Source organism: Mixophyes fleayi, chromosome 8 (genome assembly GCF_038048845.1).
Source record: "Mixophyes fleayi isolate aMixFle1 chromosome 8, aMixFle1.hap1, whole genome shotgun sequence".
NCBI classification, from domain to species: domain Eukaryota; kingdom Metazoa; phylum Chordata; class Amphibia; order Anura; family Limnodynastidae; genus Mixophyes; species Mixophyes fleayi.
Genome location: NC_134409.1, coordinates 74,651,838 through 74,668,536, shown reverse-complemented (window position 1 = coordinate 74,668,536; position 16,699 = coordinate 74,651,838). Strand labels below are relative to the sequence as shown.

Below are 16,699 nucleotides of genomic sequence, written 5' to 3'. Positions count from 1 at the left end.
ATTATCTGCACCGATAAATGGAGAGAAATAATAGTAGCCACTTATGGCTTTACGCCTTTTTAACAAAATCTTTAATTCAAAATCTAAAAATGCACACACAAAAAAAATAATATTATAAAGCATATATGAACATTGTTATAAAATGTTGCAAGTATACTCCTGCGACTGGATCACTGATAAAAAACTTCTAGTATAAATTTATTTAAAGGAAATAAGGCGGGTGCTGATTTATCCAATTGCCAATGCACTTATTTTTGACGTTGTGTATATTTTGATATAGGAAATCCTTATTTCTGAGACCAGGTAAGAAACTCGTTTGTTTTAATCTTGATAGAGGGAATGCATGATTTCTTAGGTATATGTCTGATACAATAAGTGTTTGTGAATGGAAGTCTTTTGTGTGTTGTGATGTGGGGAAGTGGCTTGTTTGGGGTACGTACCTTTCTTTGGGAATGTGTATTCTGTACTGTCTGAAGAGGGGCCCCATGCTAATTAGATCTTTTGATGTGTGAAGGTCCAACTTTGAATGCAGGAACTTTTAAATTAAGACTGGCTTCTAGATTCTTTGCATCTGAAAACCAGATGCAGGACATCACCGCATCTCTAGAATTTCATGAGTAAGTGTAAATTCTGTTGGCTTTGCAATGTATGTAAATCCATGTTTGTGTAAACACATTGCATCCTGATTCTAAAAATAGCCTGTGTCCAAACTGTATAAAAAGCACTGGCTTGTATTGAAAAGTTGCTCTTCTTGTTTCATCTGGCCTGATCACTGGTACCTTCCACCAGTGTGAGAGCAAATAAGCATCACTTGCTTCAAAGACCTGCTTGAAAACATCTTCAATATTGCTGTATTCCTGTGACCTGTAGATTAGACCGTAAATCTAATCCGTTCTCTGACTGTTTCTGAGGCTGGACAGAGCTTTTCCGGTACCAGCGCTCTGCCTGCTACCCTGCAGCTCTGATCGGTGTGATAGGCCAGGGGGGATCCATCCACAGCACCCCTGATCCATAGCAAGAGGTCCGGAGTTACCAGCCCGGGTACACCAGCAACGAGGTACACTAGCAGCCTCAGTTACCCAGAAGGAACGTGGTTCTGAGTGCCATAGAAGGAGCTCAGTGGTGGCAGCATTGTAAGCCCCTCCTACTTCGGCAAGAGGACGCATTTGGGATAACGAAATGGAACGGTGGCAAAGTAAGCCCAACCAGTTCCCAGCAGCAACAGACAGGGTGGCATAGGCGGTCCATCCTGTCACAACTCCTCTCAGAAGCAGTTGGGGATTTCAGCGTACATACTCAAAAAAAGAGTGTTGGGGCTAGGAGCTGTAGTTATTCTCCTTCCGATCCTGGAACCAGAGTTCTTTGATCAAGACTTTTTCCAACAAACATGTTTGAACCTTCATCTGTGGTCTATTTTCAAAACAAATGGAAACTCAGAAAAATTGCCATATTTTTGTAGTGGGCTGGACCAATCTGAATCGTTATTGTGGTTTCCATAGCAACCCATTTACAACCGTATCTTTTGATTTCCAAATATTATTTTACATCCTCAGAAACATCTGTAAAAAATGCACCATGGTAATACATCCGATTTTCAATCAATAACCCGCTATCTCGATTCTCCTTCAATAACCATTATAAATCTAATAAAAATATTGAATATATATATATAATGGGTGAGTGTGCGACAATAAAACATACCTTAACTTACATTGTGTAACCCGCTGAGTACTCTTATGCCCACTATCCATATATCTTGCAATAGAGAATAAAGTTATAGCGAGACCACAGTGGTAATTACCCATGATCCAAGTTTCAGTGTTGCCTAGAGTCCCGCATCAACAATTCGATATGAGACGCACAGCTAAATATATAAAAGTATGATTAGAGAATATATTTATAAAACATAGAAATAAGCCTAATCTAAATTTAACAGGGTTTTTTAATTATTCATATGACATCATCATCACTTATTTATATAGTGCCACTAATTCCGCAGCGCTATACAGAGAACTCAGTCACATCAGTCCCTGCCCCATTAGGGCTTACAGTCTAAATTCCCTAACACACACACACCCACAGACAGACACAAACGGACACAGACTAGGGTCAATTTGTTAGCAGCCAATTAACCTACCAGTATGTTTTTGGAGTGTGGAAAGTAACCCACGCAAACACAGGGAGAACAGAACATACAAACTCCTCACAGATAAGGCCATGGTCGGGAATTGAACTCATGACCCCTGTGCTGTAAGGCGGAACTGCTAACCACTACGCCACTGTGCTGCCCAATATCAAAATTTTTCGATTGTTGCGATGCATAGCGGAGTATGAAGCCTCCAACATTGTTAATATGGAGAGAGGACTACTAATCACCTACTGACATTCCAAACAAAGTCTTATAACTTGTGCCAACATGGGTTATATGTAACCGTATTATGATTCAATAAAAGATGTACATCCGACTTCCCATTAAGATTTAAAAATGTAACTACCAGTATTCCAGTTAGAACTTGAATAATATTAACCCAGTGGTTCCCAAACTTTCTCAGTTTGAGGCACCCTTAAGGTCACCATAATCTTTCCAAGGCACCCCTAAGCCAAAATAATTACTGTGTAGTCCTGTTTTTTAAGTAGTTGGGTCAAAATAATGTAAGATGTATTTAGGCCCCTTCACCATCACATTGTGCCCCTTCATCATATCACTGCGCCCCTTCACCATATTACTCTGCCCCCTCTTCGCCATCTGTCTCTCTCTGTGGCCCCTCCTGCGGCGTCTCTCTCTGTGCCCCCTCCTCCGGCGTCTCTCTCTGTGCCCCCTCCTCCGGCGTCTCTCTCTGTGCCCCCTCCTCCGGCGTCTCTCTCTGTGCCCCCCTTCACTTTCCGTTCCTTTACTTACCTTCTTTCCTCGTTTTTTGCTGTCTTCTTTCCTGACATCCTCTCTGCTGCTGCTCCTCACTGAGGCTGACGTCACGCCCGGCAGTCAGTGAGGAGTAGGATCCAGCGCTGGATGATTGGTAAGTTTTTTTCTTCTTTTTATTGCTAGGGCGATCACGGCACCCCAGGGAGTCGCGGCGCACACTTAATTAACCTAATTGATAAAACTAGGTCCATAAAATCTAGGACGTATAATGTCAATATGTTGTAATTCATACAAAGGACAGGGTTTGGCCTGGCTAAATATAAATTTATACCAACTACGGGGGTAGGTACACTTTAAAACATAACAGAGTTAAACTGGCTATTTTTAAAATGTTTCCAGCAGGTTTGAAAAGAGGAGATGTTGCCTATAGCAACCAGATTCTAGCTATCATTTTGTAGAATGTACAAAATAAATAACTAGAATCTGACTGGTTGCTATAGGCAACATCTCCACTTTTCAAACCCGCCAGAAACTCACAGCTAGATACATTACCCCATAGTGTCCATGTTGTCTGGTTTTTATGGGGTATGCATTAAGCATTTCTGACACTTGAAAAGATGCGGAAACTTCTGTTTCCGCATCTTTTAAGTATATTTGCTATGCATTGACTGCCTATCGGAGATTTCTGTGAAATCGCCTCCGTTTCGGCAAATACTGTTCAGCATTGCAGTCCCGATAGATTACTATGGGGGCTGCAATGTCCTGCAATGAATGCATCAAGCTTTGATAAGCTGTGCATTGCACAGACAGATAACGCCATCTCAGGATGGTGTTATCTGTCATCCCCTATGGGATTCTGCTGAAGCCTCTTTGGCTTTGCAGAATCTGATACAGTGGAAGTGCTGTGTGCATGTGCACAACACTTCCTCCTATCACCAGCAGCGCTAGGCTGCCAGTAAATAGGAAAAAAAAAAAAAAGATTGCATCATAGGGGTCACTTCACCGGGCTCCCAGAGTAGCCCCACCACTGTGGATCTTAGTGGTACCTAAATATGCATCGCTACGGTTTGCAGCGATGCATAGACCCCTATGTCAGAGAAACTGGCAACTAACCCATTCAAGCAGTTAAACATATTCATTTACACAGTGTTTGAAGTGTGTTGGTGTACGGTGGTATGCCATACCACCACTTCTTCTACTGCTTTCATTGTAAGAATATCAAATTCCATTCACTTACATTTCCCATGCCTCCACTTGACACACATTAAAAATATATCACTTTAAATTATTTATTTCTTTTCAAACAATTTTATTGAAGAAGTTCGGAAATGTACAATTAACAAATATACAAGTATTATTAACCATTTTCAAATTCAATGAACATACAAGTGCATATATATTATTACATGTTTTATATGTGCGACGAGAGACATAGTAATATTTAATCTTTTTTCTCAACTTCAGAGACAGCAGTCCCAGTTCATGGATGTAGGAAGCGATATCATATTCCAGCAATGAAACTTTGCATAGTTAAATTATGGTTATATAAAGAAGTATGATACCACTATAGAAAGGGATAAATTAAGAGCTCCACTCTCCTCATCCCACACATATATAAATAGAAAACCTGAGGTGCGGAGAGACCAGAGGGGGAAAAAGGATTTACACAGTCTCAAATATAGATATTGGAGGATCCTGAAGAAACACATTGGTTTCGTACCAGAGTGTTTTGTAGAAACATTTTTATTATACTTCTGATTGAGCATGTGTTGCCAGATTTGTGATAGCAGATTCAATCAAAGTCAGAGGATTTTGTGAGATTAAGCAATTATAATAGGTTTTCAATAAATTAATTTGTGACATGGAATTTTTATTTTTATGGTGTTTCAGTGAATTTCCTCCGGGTGCTCTGCTTTCCTCCCACAGTCCAAAAAAAAACTACTGGCAAGTTAATTAACATTTGACATAAAATGGAACAGACACTGATGTGAATGAATAAACATTACCTGTATAGGCAAGTATAATATGGTGTCAATATATAAATAAAGCAAAGCAATAATTTGCTGCTTTTCACAAAAAGAGTATAGACAGAATGGGGACATAATTATTTAAGATCCAACTTTTTATATTTTAACGAACAATGAACATAATTAACCACTACTTGGACTAGAAAGCTAAAGAATGATTAGAAAGATTAGCTTTACTAGCTGCTTTTAGTAGACAGGGTAGTTGAGGGTGTGCTTAGGGAAAACAAAGAAATGCATGGTTTGCACCATTAACTGTCAGGGTTTCAGTGCATGTAGTTGCTAAGGTAATTAATGAGGCTCAAGAGATGTTAATTACATCACCTCCCCTGGGCCGCTGTTTAACATTGTGACATCCTGACTAGTCAGTGCAATGATGGTTGCTTTAAGTATAGTTAAGACAAATGGATACTTTAATTTGAATATTTTCAAAGAACACAAAAACTATACCATAGCAATAATAAACTACTATCCCATCAGAATAAGGAAATCAAAGTAACTTCCTATGGGCGCCTCCAGAGCCTCTCTCTTCAACTAAAGGATTGTTTGGGGAGGGGGAGGGGGGGGGGGGGTTGTTATGTTTTATTAAACATGGGTACATACTTTTACAACACTTTTTGAATGTTTTTATTATATTTGCAGAATGTAAAAATAAAAATAAATTTTCCAGCTTCCCAGTGCTGGAAGCGAGCAACACTATGCGAAGCAACCATGACATGTTATGACAATCTCAGAGAGTACATTTTTTAAAAAATTGCATATCCAAGTCAAATGTTCATTGCAAAAAAATTGAATTTGCATTCAATTAATTTATAGAAAATATGCTTGATCACTCAATTGTCAAACACAGTGACACATTTGCTCTTACCTTAGCTGCTTTGTCCACAGTCTCCTGGTTTTCTAACTGATAAACAAAAACTGAGGCCAAACGTCCATCCTGGAGGAGAGCTGGATAAATAGTGAGTCCTGAAGGCTGGGTCCATGGTGGATCCTGGAGAGTAAATCCTCTCAAGGAGCTGCTCTCAGAGCCCATAATCCTGCAACTGTATGCAGGGATACCGACTTTGAACCCTGCCAGCGGGAACAATTATTCTGCTCTTCTTTCCCTTGTACAATTACAACCTCTAACAAGAATTAAGGACTACCTTTCTAAGACCGAACAATTCACATTGTGTGAATTGTATCGAAAATGTTTCAACTAGGACAAGCCAAAAACCACACACTCTGGGGCAGATATTTTATTTAGTTTATTTTATCACCCCCAAAGGAACATTAACTTGACACAGAGGATTCGAGCATAATGAATGAATACAAATGATCCACCTTTCCCCCTACTTTGGCTATTACAACTAGAGGACCCCTAATATGAATTTGAACACTTCAGGTCGAAAACGCAACAGTAAATCTCTACAGCTACCTACTTCACCTTACTGGTCCTGTGTGCCCGTATCTAGCTACTACAACACTTCTCTCTTTCAGTGAACAGCGAGTTTTATTAAAAACCCGGCAGGCTACCTGATAACGTTATTCTATCCCCCCGGAGTGTGTGTTGTGACAGCAGCGTAGTACATAAGCGTCAGTTCCCTTCTTCCTCCTAACCCGGAAAAGACTGATGGTCCTATCCACTAACAGCCGCGCCCACAGCTCGCCGCCTCCAGGAGCGGTCCCTGATTGGCAGTGCACAAGGTTAGCTGGACTCACTACAAAGCTTATGTCCATGGTACTTACCGCATCCGATTCCAAAGATTTTGGTTTCCTTTGTTTTTTTAAAAAAATAAATTTAGTTATCCAAAATGTGTGGAAACGAATTCGTCGGGTTATGTTTAAGCGCCTCTTCGGCTTGCAGGTGCTCACTTGTAAAACTTAGATAACGTTTATACCCATAGCTGGGCACTCGGCAACTCCCTGCATTGGCAGACAACGGCAAGAAGCGCGATCAGGTGCATTTCGACACCGATGATTAAGAAGCTATGGGGCATATTTATTAAGGACTGTTAGCAAAGCTACACTCAGTTACCGGAACTCCCAACGCAAGTTAGTGTTACTCATATTTAAGAAAGGTGCATCGCGATATCTGCTGTTTTGCATTCTGTTTCGTTTTGGGGAGCAGTCACCATACAACAGTATGGTGACTGCTCCCTACCGCAATCTTTTCGGTAACTTGTCATGATAATGTATGCTAGCAACTGGCGTACATTATCATAAATGAAAAATGTCAGTGCTGTCAGCTCTGCTGGACAGCGCATGTGTGGAGGAATCATGTGATCCCTCCCTGTCACTCACCACTAGTTGCAAAGACAGAGCGGAGATGTTTGTGCGCATGTGCAATTCTTCGAACTGCACATGCGCAGTTGCTGTAAGAAAAGAACCGAAGAGAACCAGGAGGAGATCTGGAGACAGCGCATTCCGAAGAGGACAGTTTATCGGAACTGCTGTTTCTGTGTTTAGTTCTTCATAAATTTGAGAAATAGTTCAATCCTTATCAATGCGATAAGGATTTAAAACTATTTTTCACTTTATGAAAAGATTGATAAATGTGCCCCTAAATACTCTTGCTGCATGCGTAATCTGTCTTGAAAGGCAGGTATTCGTTCACTTATATATAGTTATGTAAAGATGTATATAAAAAAATGGTGGGCTGTGCTATTCTCAGTTGCTGCTATTTCCTCTTAAAGGAACCACACAAATGTTCCTAAAATAACAAATCTATATATAAATTTAATAAAGTGTCTCCTGTGCTTCTGAGTGTGTTCACATATTTGCAACATCAAATATGGAATAGTAATGGATCAGTTTTGATACAATGAAATTACAATAAGTAGTAGTGTAAATCATACTTGCCAACTTTTCCTTGTTGGCTCCAGGGAGATCCCAGGGGAGGTGGGGGCTTGATGAATTGCATAATTTTGGCACCGCCCCCTAAACGATTGTCACAATTTTGGCCAATTATAACAGGGCGGGGCCAAGATGATGTAATATTTGCATTATTAAGCACCCCCTGCCACTTATCTATTGCGGGGGCGAGAACCGGGAGGTTGCTATGCTCCCCAGAAATGGAGTCTCCAGGACATTTAGGCAGAGTAGGCAATTATGCGTTAAAGAAAAGCAGCTAATGAATCTCTAGAGACTGAAGTGTCTTTTACATTTCTGTCTCCATTACTGAAGTCATGTTGTCTTATCTGTCAGTCTTTGATTAAATCTTGGTCTCCATGAAAATGGCCACCTCCATAGGCATCAATACATGGACATAGGACACAATTTCTGAACTGTGTCATCATGCCACAGATGGCAAAGCCAACCAGGTCTTGTACTGGCTCAGCATCAGGGAGAATACCAGACTCTTCAGGGAGTAAGTAGGATCACCCCTATCTATTTCAGTGAGCCTCCCTGACATTCAGGGAGAGTTGGCAAGTATGAAATAAATAAGTAAAAGAATACTTAACTGGTGAAAAGATCCATATGTCACAATGTAGTGGTCATTCCTTCCTCATAGGCTTGTAGTGATACATGACATGTAAAAAGAAGTACAAAATGGGGGGCATGGCTTGACCAGACATGGCGTAGGACGTTCATCGCTGCTCTCCCTGCAACATCCAATTATTTATCCCTCTGCACCTACTTGCAGTATACAGGCAGCTACCACATGTTTACACACCCACTAGACAACAACAGTGGTATACCTAGTCCCTTAACCATCCCCATATCTAACTAGAGAACTAAGAAACTATAACAACCTTACCAATATTATCAAGGGGAGCTACCTGGTCCTAGCTTGCGACACAGGGCCCTCCCGTAATATAGCCTCTACACTTCTACAATTAAGTGATAGGACATGAAAGGCACTAAGACATCTCTGAATTACGAGCAAAATATAATGCCTATCGATATATGAGACAAGTCTTTTCAAACCAGGATTAAGTCTCATCACGCCTGTGGGTCTGCTCGGGGCCATCCGTCCAGCCAGGCCGTAGCTTCTCTAGGAGTGGTGAAGAAATGTGACCGACCATCCGCCACCACCAGGAGCCTCAAAGTGAAAAGCATGGTATAAGGTAGTTGCATCCCTCGAAGTCGTCGCTTGATTTGGGCGAACTGGGCTCTGCTCTTTTGGACTTTTAATAGCAAAGTCCGGAAATACGGACACCGTATGATTTTCATATTTGAGGGGTTCTGGCCAATCGAAGTACAGTGTCTCTGTCTTTATAATGGAGCAGCTTGGCTATAAATGTACAGGCCGGAGTCCCTGGCACAGGGGCCTGGGGTGGGAGGCGATGGGCACGCTCGACTGCGAATTGAGCGGTAAAGACATCTCGTCCGAATTCACACACTAGCCAGGTCTCAGGAAAACTTTCAGGAGCGGAACCTACCGCACGTTCAAGGAGACCCACAAAGCGGACGTTGTTCCTGCGGAGTCGCCCCTCTATGTCAGACAGTTTTTGTTTACAGAGATTGACTTTCGTGGCTAATTCCAAAATATCTCTTCTAACAGGAGCTGTTGCGTTTTCAAGCAAAAAAATTTGATGCTCCGCCTCACCCACTCGCTCCCTCATTTTTTGTAGATGTTGTCGAATAAGAGAGAGATCAGATTGTACCTCTCCATTGCGGTCTGTAACTTGCTTTTCAGAGGTGGTTATAGCAAGAAGGATTTGTTGAATGGAATTAGGTTCCTCTGTAAATGTGTGGGGGCACCAGTCTCATTAATATCAGACCTTGCAGACTTGGATGTCTATGGAGGAGGAGGTGCTGCGGATGTTCGTGCGTATTTCAGTCGGACTGATCAATCGGAGCATCGTTGTCCAGTCGGTGGGGAGTACCTTTAACTGCAGCATAGAAAAGTGCCGGCGGTAGAGGAGTTCTGACGCGGCCCTGTGACCTGGGGGTTCGCGCTATTTTGGCTGACTGGCCTGAGGGGGTACCGCCCAGTCCCCCCACCACCACCCCCCCTCCCGTGGACCGGAGGAGTTAATACAGACTAACTATTTGTCCCTGCTGTGAGAGGCGCCTAGAGATCGGGCGGGAGGCAGCCATTTTGCGGAGTCAGCGCTGGGATGAGTCTGCACCCTCCCTCCTCCCATCCTCGCTCCCTCCTCACTGGTTATCGGGCTACATTGCCCCTGGCGCCCTGTTTTAAGTGTCCTCCCTCTGGGTCTCAGCCTGCGCTGTTGCATAGAGGAGGTGAGTGTTTAGACATTCCTGGCTCCATATACTAAAGTCTGAAACTGTCTCTGATTACTCTAATGAGAATAGTGCACAAGGAGCCCTCAGTAATTTTAGTTGCATTAATACATCTGTACTCTAAAATAAGGAGTGCCCTGCTGGCTCTACTACATATCAACAAGGGCTGTGCTCTGTCCTTTTTTCCTCAGTGAGGGATACTGCATGAGCTGTGAATTAAGTTACTGTTCCTGGCATAATAAGTAAAGTGGAGGGCTGCTGCCATCTAGTGGCGAACCGACTCTTCTGCCTCTTGACATTTCTACCAACTAGAGATGGTCACTGACCCCCGTGTTTTGGTTTTGGATTCGGTTTTGGATCTGGATTACCGTCGTGTTTTGGTTTTGGTTTTGCAAAACCGCCAGTGCGTGTTTTGGTTCTGGTTTTGTTTGGTTTTGTTTTGCTATTTTGTTGGAAAATCAACCAATTTAGTGCTCCAACTGTTTCATAGACAAGTAATCTAATTGTAGGGGTAATAAATCATCCAAAAAACAGTTTAATTCCTGGTAGGTAGGCCTTCATTTATTCTACACACAAAACAGATTGTCTTCCTCTCCATCTATGCATATTGGCAATGCAGCTATCGTCTTTGGGTGTATATTACACCCTACACTTATAGTTAAATATGAAAAGAAATGGAAAAAGGCAGTTTGCTTTCTGTCTCTATAGGCCCCCCTCCACTTGTCGAAAATACAAAAAAATTCAGCTGTTATAGACTGTACAATATTAATTGAAATGGACAAAGCCAGTTTGGTTTCTGGCTCTCTAGGCCCCCTTCCACTTGTCGAAAATACAAAAAAATTCAGCTGTTATAGACTGTACAATATTAATTGAAATGGACAAAGCCAGTTTGGTTTCTGGCTCTCTAGGCCCCCCTCCACTTGTTGAAAATACAAAAAAAAAACAGCCGTTATAGACTGTACAATATTAAGAGAAATGCACAAAGCCAGTTTGGGGTCACTCTGTCTATGACACACTGCCCTTAAGGATAAATTGCCCAAACAGCAGCCTTTCAAGACGGTACGTGATATGGACATGCCACAAGTCCCTTTCCTCTTTGGTGGTAGATTGCACCCTACACTTACATAGAAAGTTTAAAAAGATGTTATCGTCATCATCTTCAGCTTCATCCTCACCCTCATCAGTGTGTACGTCATCATCACAGACTATCAATTCATCGCCGCTTGAATCCGCCATTAGAGAACAGTCAGTGCTTGGATATCTTGGATGGTGAAGGCCTTCCTCGTGGAAGATGTAGTTCATTTTTATAAACATCATTTTCTCCACATTTTTGGGAAGTAACCTTCTACAGCGATCACTGACTAAGTTCCCTGTTGTGCTGAACACTCGTTCAAAGTACACACTGGAGGGTGGGCAGCTTAAGTATTGCAAAGCAAGTTTGTACATGGGTTTCCAAATGACCTGCTTTTCTTCCCAGTAAGGAAAGGGACTGTCTGACATTTCCATATCAACTACCTCTTGAAAGTAATCCTCCACCATCCTTTGCATGTTTATACTCGTATTGGATGGAGTTATGGGCAAAGTGACACATTTTTTCGAAAAATCCTTCAAACCAGCCCAGATGTTAAATTGTTCTGGTCTGCCCCCTGCGTCTTCCCTGCTTCTTTTTGGGAAATTTAATTTTTTACGAGCAGCAGCAGCTTGAGAAAGTGAAGGAGGACACGTCGTCAAGCCGAGGCCCAGTTCAGCGGCCAACTTGCTGAGCAATAGCTCCTTGCAAAAGTTCACATCTCGCTCATTTACAAGTAAAGACTCAATGTAGGTCTTAAACCTTGGATCAAGCACAGTGGCCAAAACATACTGATCCGAGTTTAAGATCTTAATAACTCGAGGATCATTGTGAAGCGAATGAAGTACTTCATCGTCAAGGCCAACATACTTTGCTGAATTGCTTGCTTTCAGCTCCTCCTTCATTTTCTCAAGCTGCTTTTCGAATAGTCTAATTAAAGGAATGACTTGGCTCAAACTAGCAGAGTCTGTACTCACCTCACACGTCACAACTTCAAATGGTTTCAGCACCTTGCACAGTACTGAAAGGATTCCCCACTGTGCAAGAGTGAAATACATCCCCCTCCTTTCTCAATGTCATGGCTTGTGCAATATGCTTGGATGGCTTTGCGCTGTTCCTCCATCCTCTGAAGCATGTAAAGGGTGGAATTCCACCTAGTTACCACCTCTTGCTTAAGTTGGTGGCAGGGCAAGTTAAACTGCTCTTGGAGCTGCTGTAATCTCCTACATGCTGTGGCTGAATGCCTGAAATGGCCTGAAATTTTACGGGCCACCGAAAGCATCTCCTGCACCTCACGGTTATTTCGTAGAAAGCTCTGCACCACCAATTGATGGTGTGAGCAAAACAGGGAATGTATTGGAAATCACCCAGCTGTAATGCTCGCACTATATTGTTGGCGTTATCAGAAATGACATACCCTGGGGAGAATCACATCTCTTAGTTTGTGTAACAAATTGTCAGCTGTATGCCTGTTAGTGAAGCCGGTGATACAAAGAGTGGCCTGCCTGTGACAAATGTTACGTAGTGGTGTACATGCTGCTGCTGTTGAAGGTGAATGACCAACCCAGTGGGCTGTCACAGTCATATAGTCTTTGGTTTGCCAACTTCCACTTGTCCACATATCTGTGGTTAAGTGGACAGTGGGCAGAATGGCATTTTTCAGCGCAATCTCTACATTTTTGCACACTTTTTGGTATAGTTGTGTAATTGCTTTACGGGAGAAATGGTGTCGCGATGGAATTCTGTAACGCGAACACAAAACCTCAATTAACTGTGAAAAACCAGCTGCGTTTATTGTGGAGATTGGACGCAGATCTAACACTAACATTGCAGCCATGGCGTTTGTGATTCGCTTGGCGACTGGGTGACTGCTGTCATATTTGCTTCCCCTAGCACAGGGGTCAGGGAACTTTTTTACCTTTTACCCCCAAATATATTTAGAAATGGCGACGTTACCCCCATGATTAGAAATTAACAAAATATTACTAATATTAATAATAGTAATTAAGGAAATCATATATTATTAATTATTTGACTTCTAACCTGTATGGAATCAGCTTCAGCTTCAAAACTTCAGGTTTTTGAGAAATGATGTTGCTTCATTGTTGATACGAGAGCATCAATATTGGGGCATTTTGATGTCAGAGCAATTTGGATACAGTCTTCAGCGTCCAATCGATTTCTCTGCTTCGTTTTTATGTTTGTTAAAGTTGAAAATCCTTGTTCGCAAAGGTAGGTAGTTGCAAAAGGCAGCAACTTTTTGACTGCCTCCTCATGTGCAATTTGGAATGCCTTTGCAGCAGTCGACATCCAAAAATTTGAAAGATCTGTTTTGCTTTCAAATGCAATACGTGCTTCATTATTGCATCGAAGTTCAAGAAGTGCCTCTGCCAACCCTTGAGGTTCTTCTGGTACAACATTAATTTCACATTGAAATGGGTCTACAATCCAACCTACAGCGTGTGAATCAAGATCTGGAAAGTAATCAGAGAACCGCTCTTTGAGTTTGGTAAGATGCCTTATAACTGTATCCTTGATGTCTTCAAAAGTAATATTTTCACAATCTTCCAAGAACAAAGCTAACTTTGAAAAGGTAGCTATCTTTTTCTGTTCAGCTTTCTGTCTCCAATATAACAGCTTTGATCCAAATGCAGAAATCTTTTCTCTGGCTGAAATTATATTTATGTTTTTTCCTTGCAATTCTTTGTTCAATACATTAACATGCTCAAACATATCAGCTAAATATGCGAGATGTGCAACCCACGTGGAGTTTGTAAACTTCTCTGCGAGAACATGCTTTTGATCAACCAAAAAAATTTCAAGTTCAGTTTTGAGAGCCCACACTCGGTTCAGAACATTTCCACGTGAGAGCCACCTCACTTCTGTATGATAAAGTAGGTCTGTATATTCAGCCTCACCATCTTTACATAATTCACGAAATAATCGCGTGTTTAGTGCATGTCCTTTGATAAGATTGACAATCTTGATAACATCATGCATGACGGCTTCCAGTGCAGGTTCCAAATGTTTCACAAGCAGTGCCTGGCGATGGATAATACAGTGGTTTACTTCAACTTTTGGATTTTTCTCTCTCACCAAAGCCGAAAAACCATTAACATGACCCAACATAGCTGGAGCTCCATCAACAGACACAGCAACGCAGTCTTCCCACTGTAAATTGACGCCATTAAAGTATTCATTAACTTTATTGAAGATATCAATCCCACGAGATCGCAAGTCGAGAGGCGAACACAACAACAATTCCTCTTCAATGAGACGTAAACCTTTGTAGCGGACATATACCATCAGCTGTGAATTACTACTAACATCTGTAGTCTCATCAAGCTGAATAGCAAAGTATTTACTCTCTTTTATTGAGGTAATAACTTCTTGCCTCACATTTTCTGCTAAAATAGAAATTCTTCCTTTAATAACTCTTGCAGACAAGGGCACTGAATTTAGTTTATTGGCTTCATTCTGACCACACATAATCTCTGCCATTTTCAAAGCTGCTGGTTGAACCAATTCTTCACCAATAGTATACCGTTTTTTGTTCCGAGCAATCAACCAGGCCACTTCAAAGCTAGCCTTTGATGCTGAACGTTGATTGAATGTACCTCTCAAGTTGCTGTCCAGTCTTTGTCTTTTGACAGACATTTCCAAATTTGCGAAATATTCCCGCGGTTTTGAACTCAGATGTGGGTGCAAATTATCCAAGTGCTTCTTCAATTGACTCTTTTTGAAAGATTCTGCAGTCAGTACTTTTAAACAAACAACACACTGTGGTTTCATTATTCCTTTGTCGTCAATTTCAGTAAACCCATAATCAAGGAACTCTTCCTGGTATATTCATTTTCTATTTGATGTCATCTGACGGGTAAAAAAGACAGTGATTGGAAAAGTTGTAACCAATCAGCACACATTTAGAGAGCACAGAAAGGAGGTTCCATAACCACTGAAATTAATTGTAATGCACACTGTACCCCCAGAAATTGATGATATATCCTGCTAGTACGGTACACAGCCTGGCAGCAATTGATGACCATATCATACCACAAAATCTAAAAACGGTTTGGATGAATCTCTTCCAAGAAGTTGTATTTGTAGCTATAATTACGAGGACATTATGTTCCATATATAAAAAATGAAATGAAAATACAATGAAAATATATTTATTCCAATAAAATTCAAAAATAAGTCAGATTCCCCTAAAACAAGCAGTATGAAATTCTCTTGGACAGACACAAAAAATGATCACACTTGCTGAAAGCTGTACAAAATGAACACATGGAAATTGATTTAAGCACCAATGTAAAACAATCCAAAGAGATAAAACGACACTAAAACACCTCTAATTGAGCACCAGGTGGGGCCTGATTGTTGCGCAGGGCATATAGGGAGAGAAAAAAGAAAACATAAGAGGCACTCCAGTCCCTTATCAGTAAATTCCATATATGAATTAAAACTTGACTTTTATTGTATTCATTAAAAAATGCGAAATATTAAAAAGTGGTAAATTGTGTGCATGTATTGTGTTAAAACAAACACCCGACAACAGTACAGGAAGAAAAAAATTCCTTGTTAGGGCATCAAGAGAAGATTCCCTTCATTATTAATCTCCTAATAGAATATCAAAAATCTCTTGATGTAATATATATTAATACAACTAATCTCCAAGGTAGCTCTGAAAGGTAAAGAGGTGATCTCAATAAACATCAATTGCTGTATAGTATAAACTTAACTGGATCACATCTCACAATCTAAAAACCTATATTGTAGATTTCTCTGATGAATATATATAAAGCGCTGTATAGCTTTATCTTGAATGTATCATCACTAGTTGCGCAGGGCTCTAGTCAAGCATCTAATAATAATGCAATTGACTATATATATATATGCCTCCCTCACCCTATATGCCTCTGTTATTTAACTTACTTTTATATTGACGTTCTCTGTTTTCTTCTGCCGCTGCTCGTCTCTGCTCCTCACTGAAATTGACGTCGGCCGTGATGACATTCAGTGGGAGAGAGCAGGAGAGGGGACTGCTGGGAGCCGTGCGGTCAGGTGATGTATTTATGAAAAAAAAAAACCCGCTTTGGAGCCGCGGCGTAGGAAAAAAAACAAAAACCCCGGTTACCCCCGGAAAAGCCATTTTTACCCCATTTGGGGTAATTTACCCCTGTTCGCCGACCACTGCCCTAGCAAATGATTGTTTCACAGTTAATTGCTGAAATGTAGGACTGCTCATTTTCTTGACCTGCCTCTGGGCTGACGATTCACCCCCAGCAGCAGCAACAGCAGCAGCAGCAGTGGGACTAACGCTTTCTTCAGAGGAATCAATAATAGTGCAGGAGTCATCCAACCTTAATAAGTGGGAGGCCGGGCTAACTCCGAGCGCTACTGAGGATATTGATGAGGATGGTGTGGTGGGTGTATTTTGTAGCCATCGGGATGTCGGTGAGCGGAGAGTCTTAGCTGATGATGGAGTGCTTGTAATTTTTTGGGAAGAACTTTCAGCTTTTTCCAACACTTTGCCATGAACTCTCATTAAATGGCGTAACATAGACGAGG

General features: G+C 41.3%; 1 protein-coding gene across 2 annotated transcripts in view; it reads right to left on the bottom strand.

The window, feature by feature from the left end:
• Positions 1-6,508, bottom strand: part of SCYL3 (SCY1 like pseudokinase 3) — a 65,722-nt gene extending 59,214 nt beyond the window's left edge. Inside the window, exon 1 of one of the 2 annotated variants that reach the window (XM_075182741.1) lies at positions 5,756-6,508. In XM_075182741.1, the coding sequence (XP_075038842.1) occupies positions 5,756-5,920 (165 nt within the window). In that variant the 5' untranslated portion in view covers positions 5,921-6,508. The remainder of the gene's footprint in view (positions 1-5,755) is intronic. The other variant, XM_075182740.1, reaches the window with a different exon arrangement.
• Between the last annotated feature and the right edge of the window lie 10,191 nt (positions 6,509-16,699).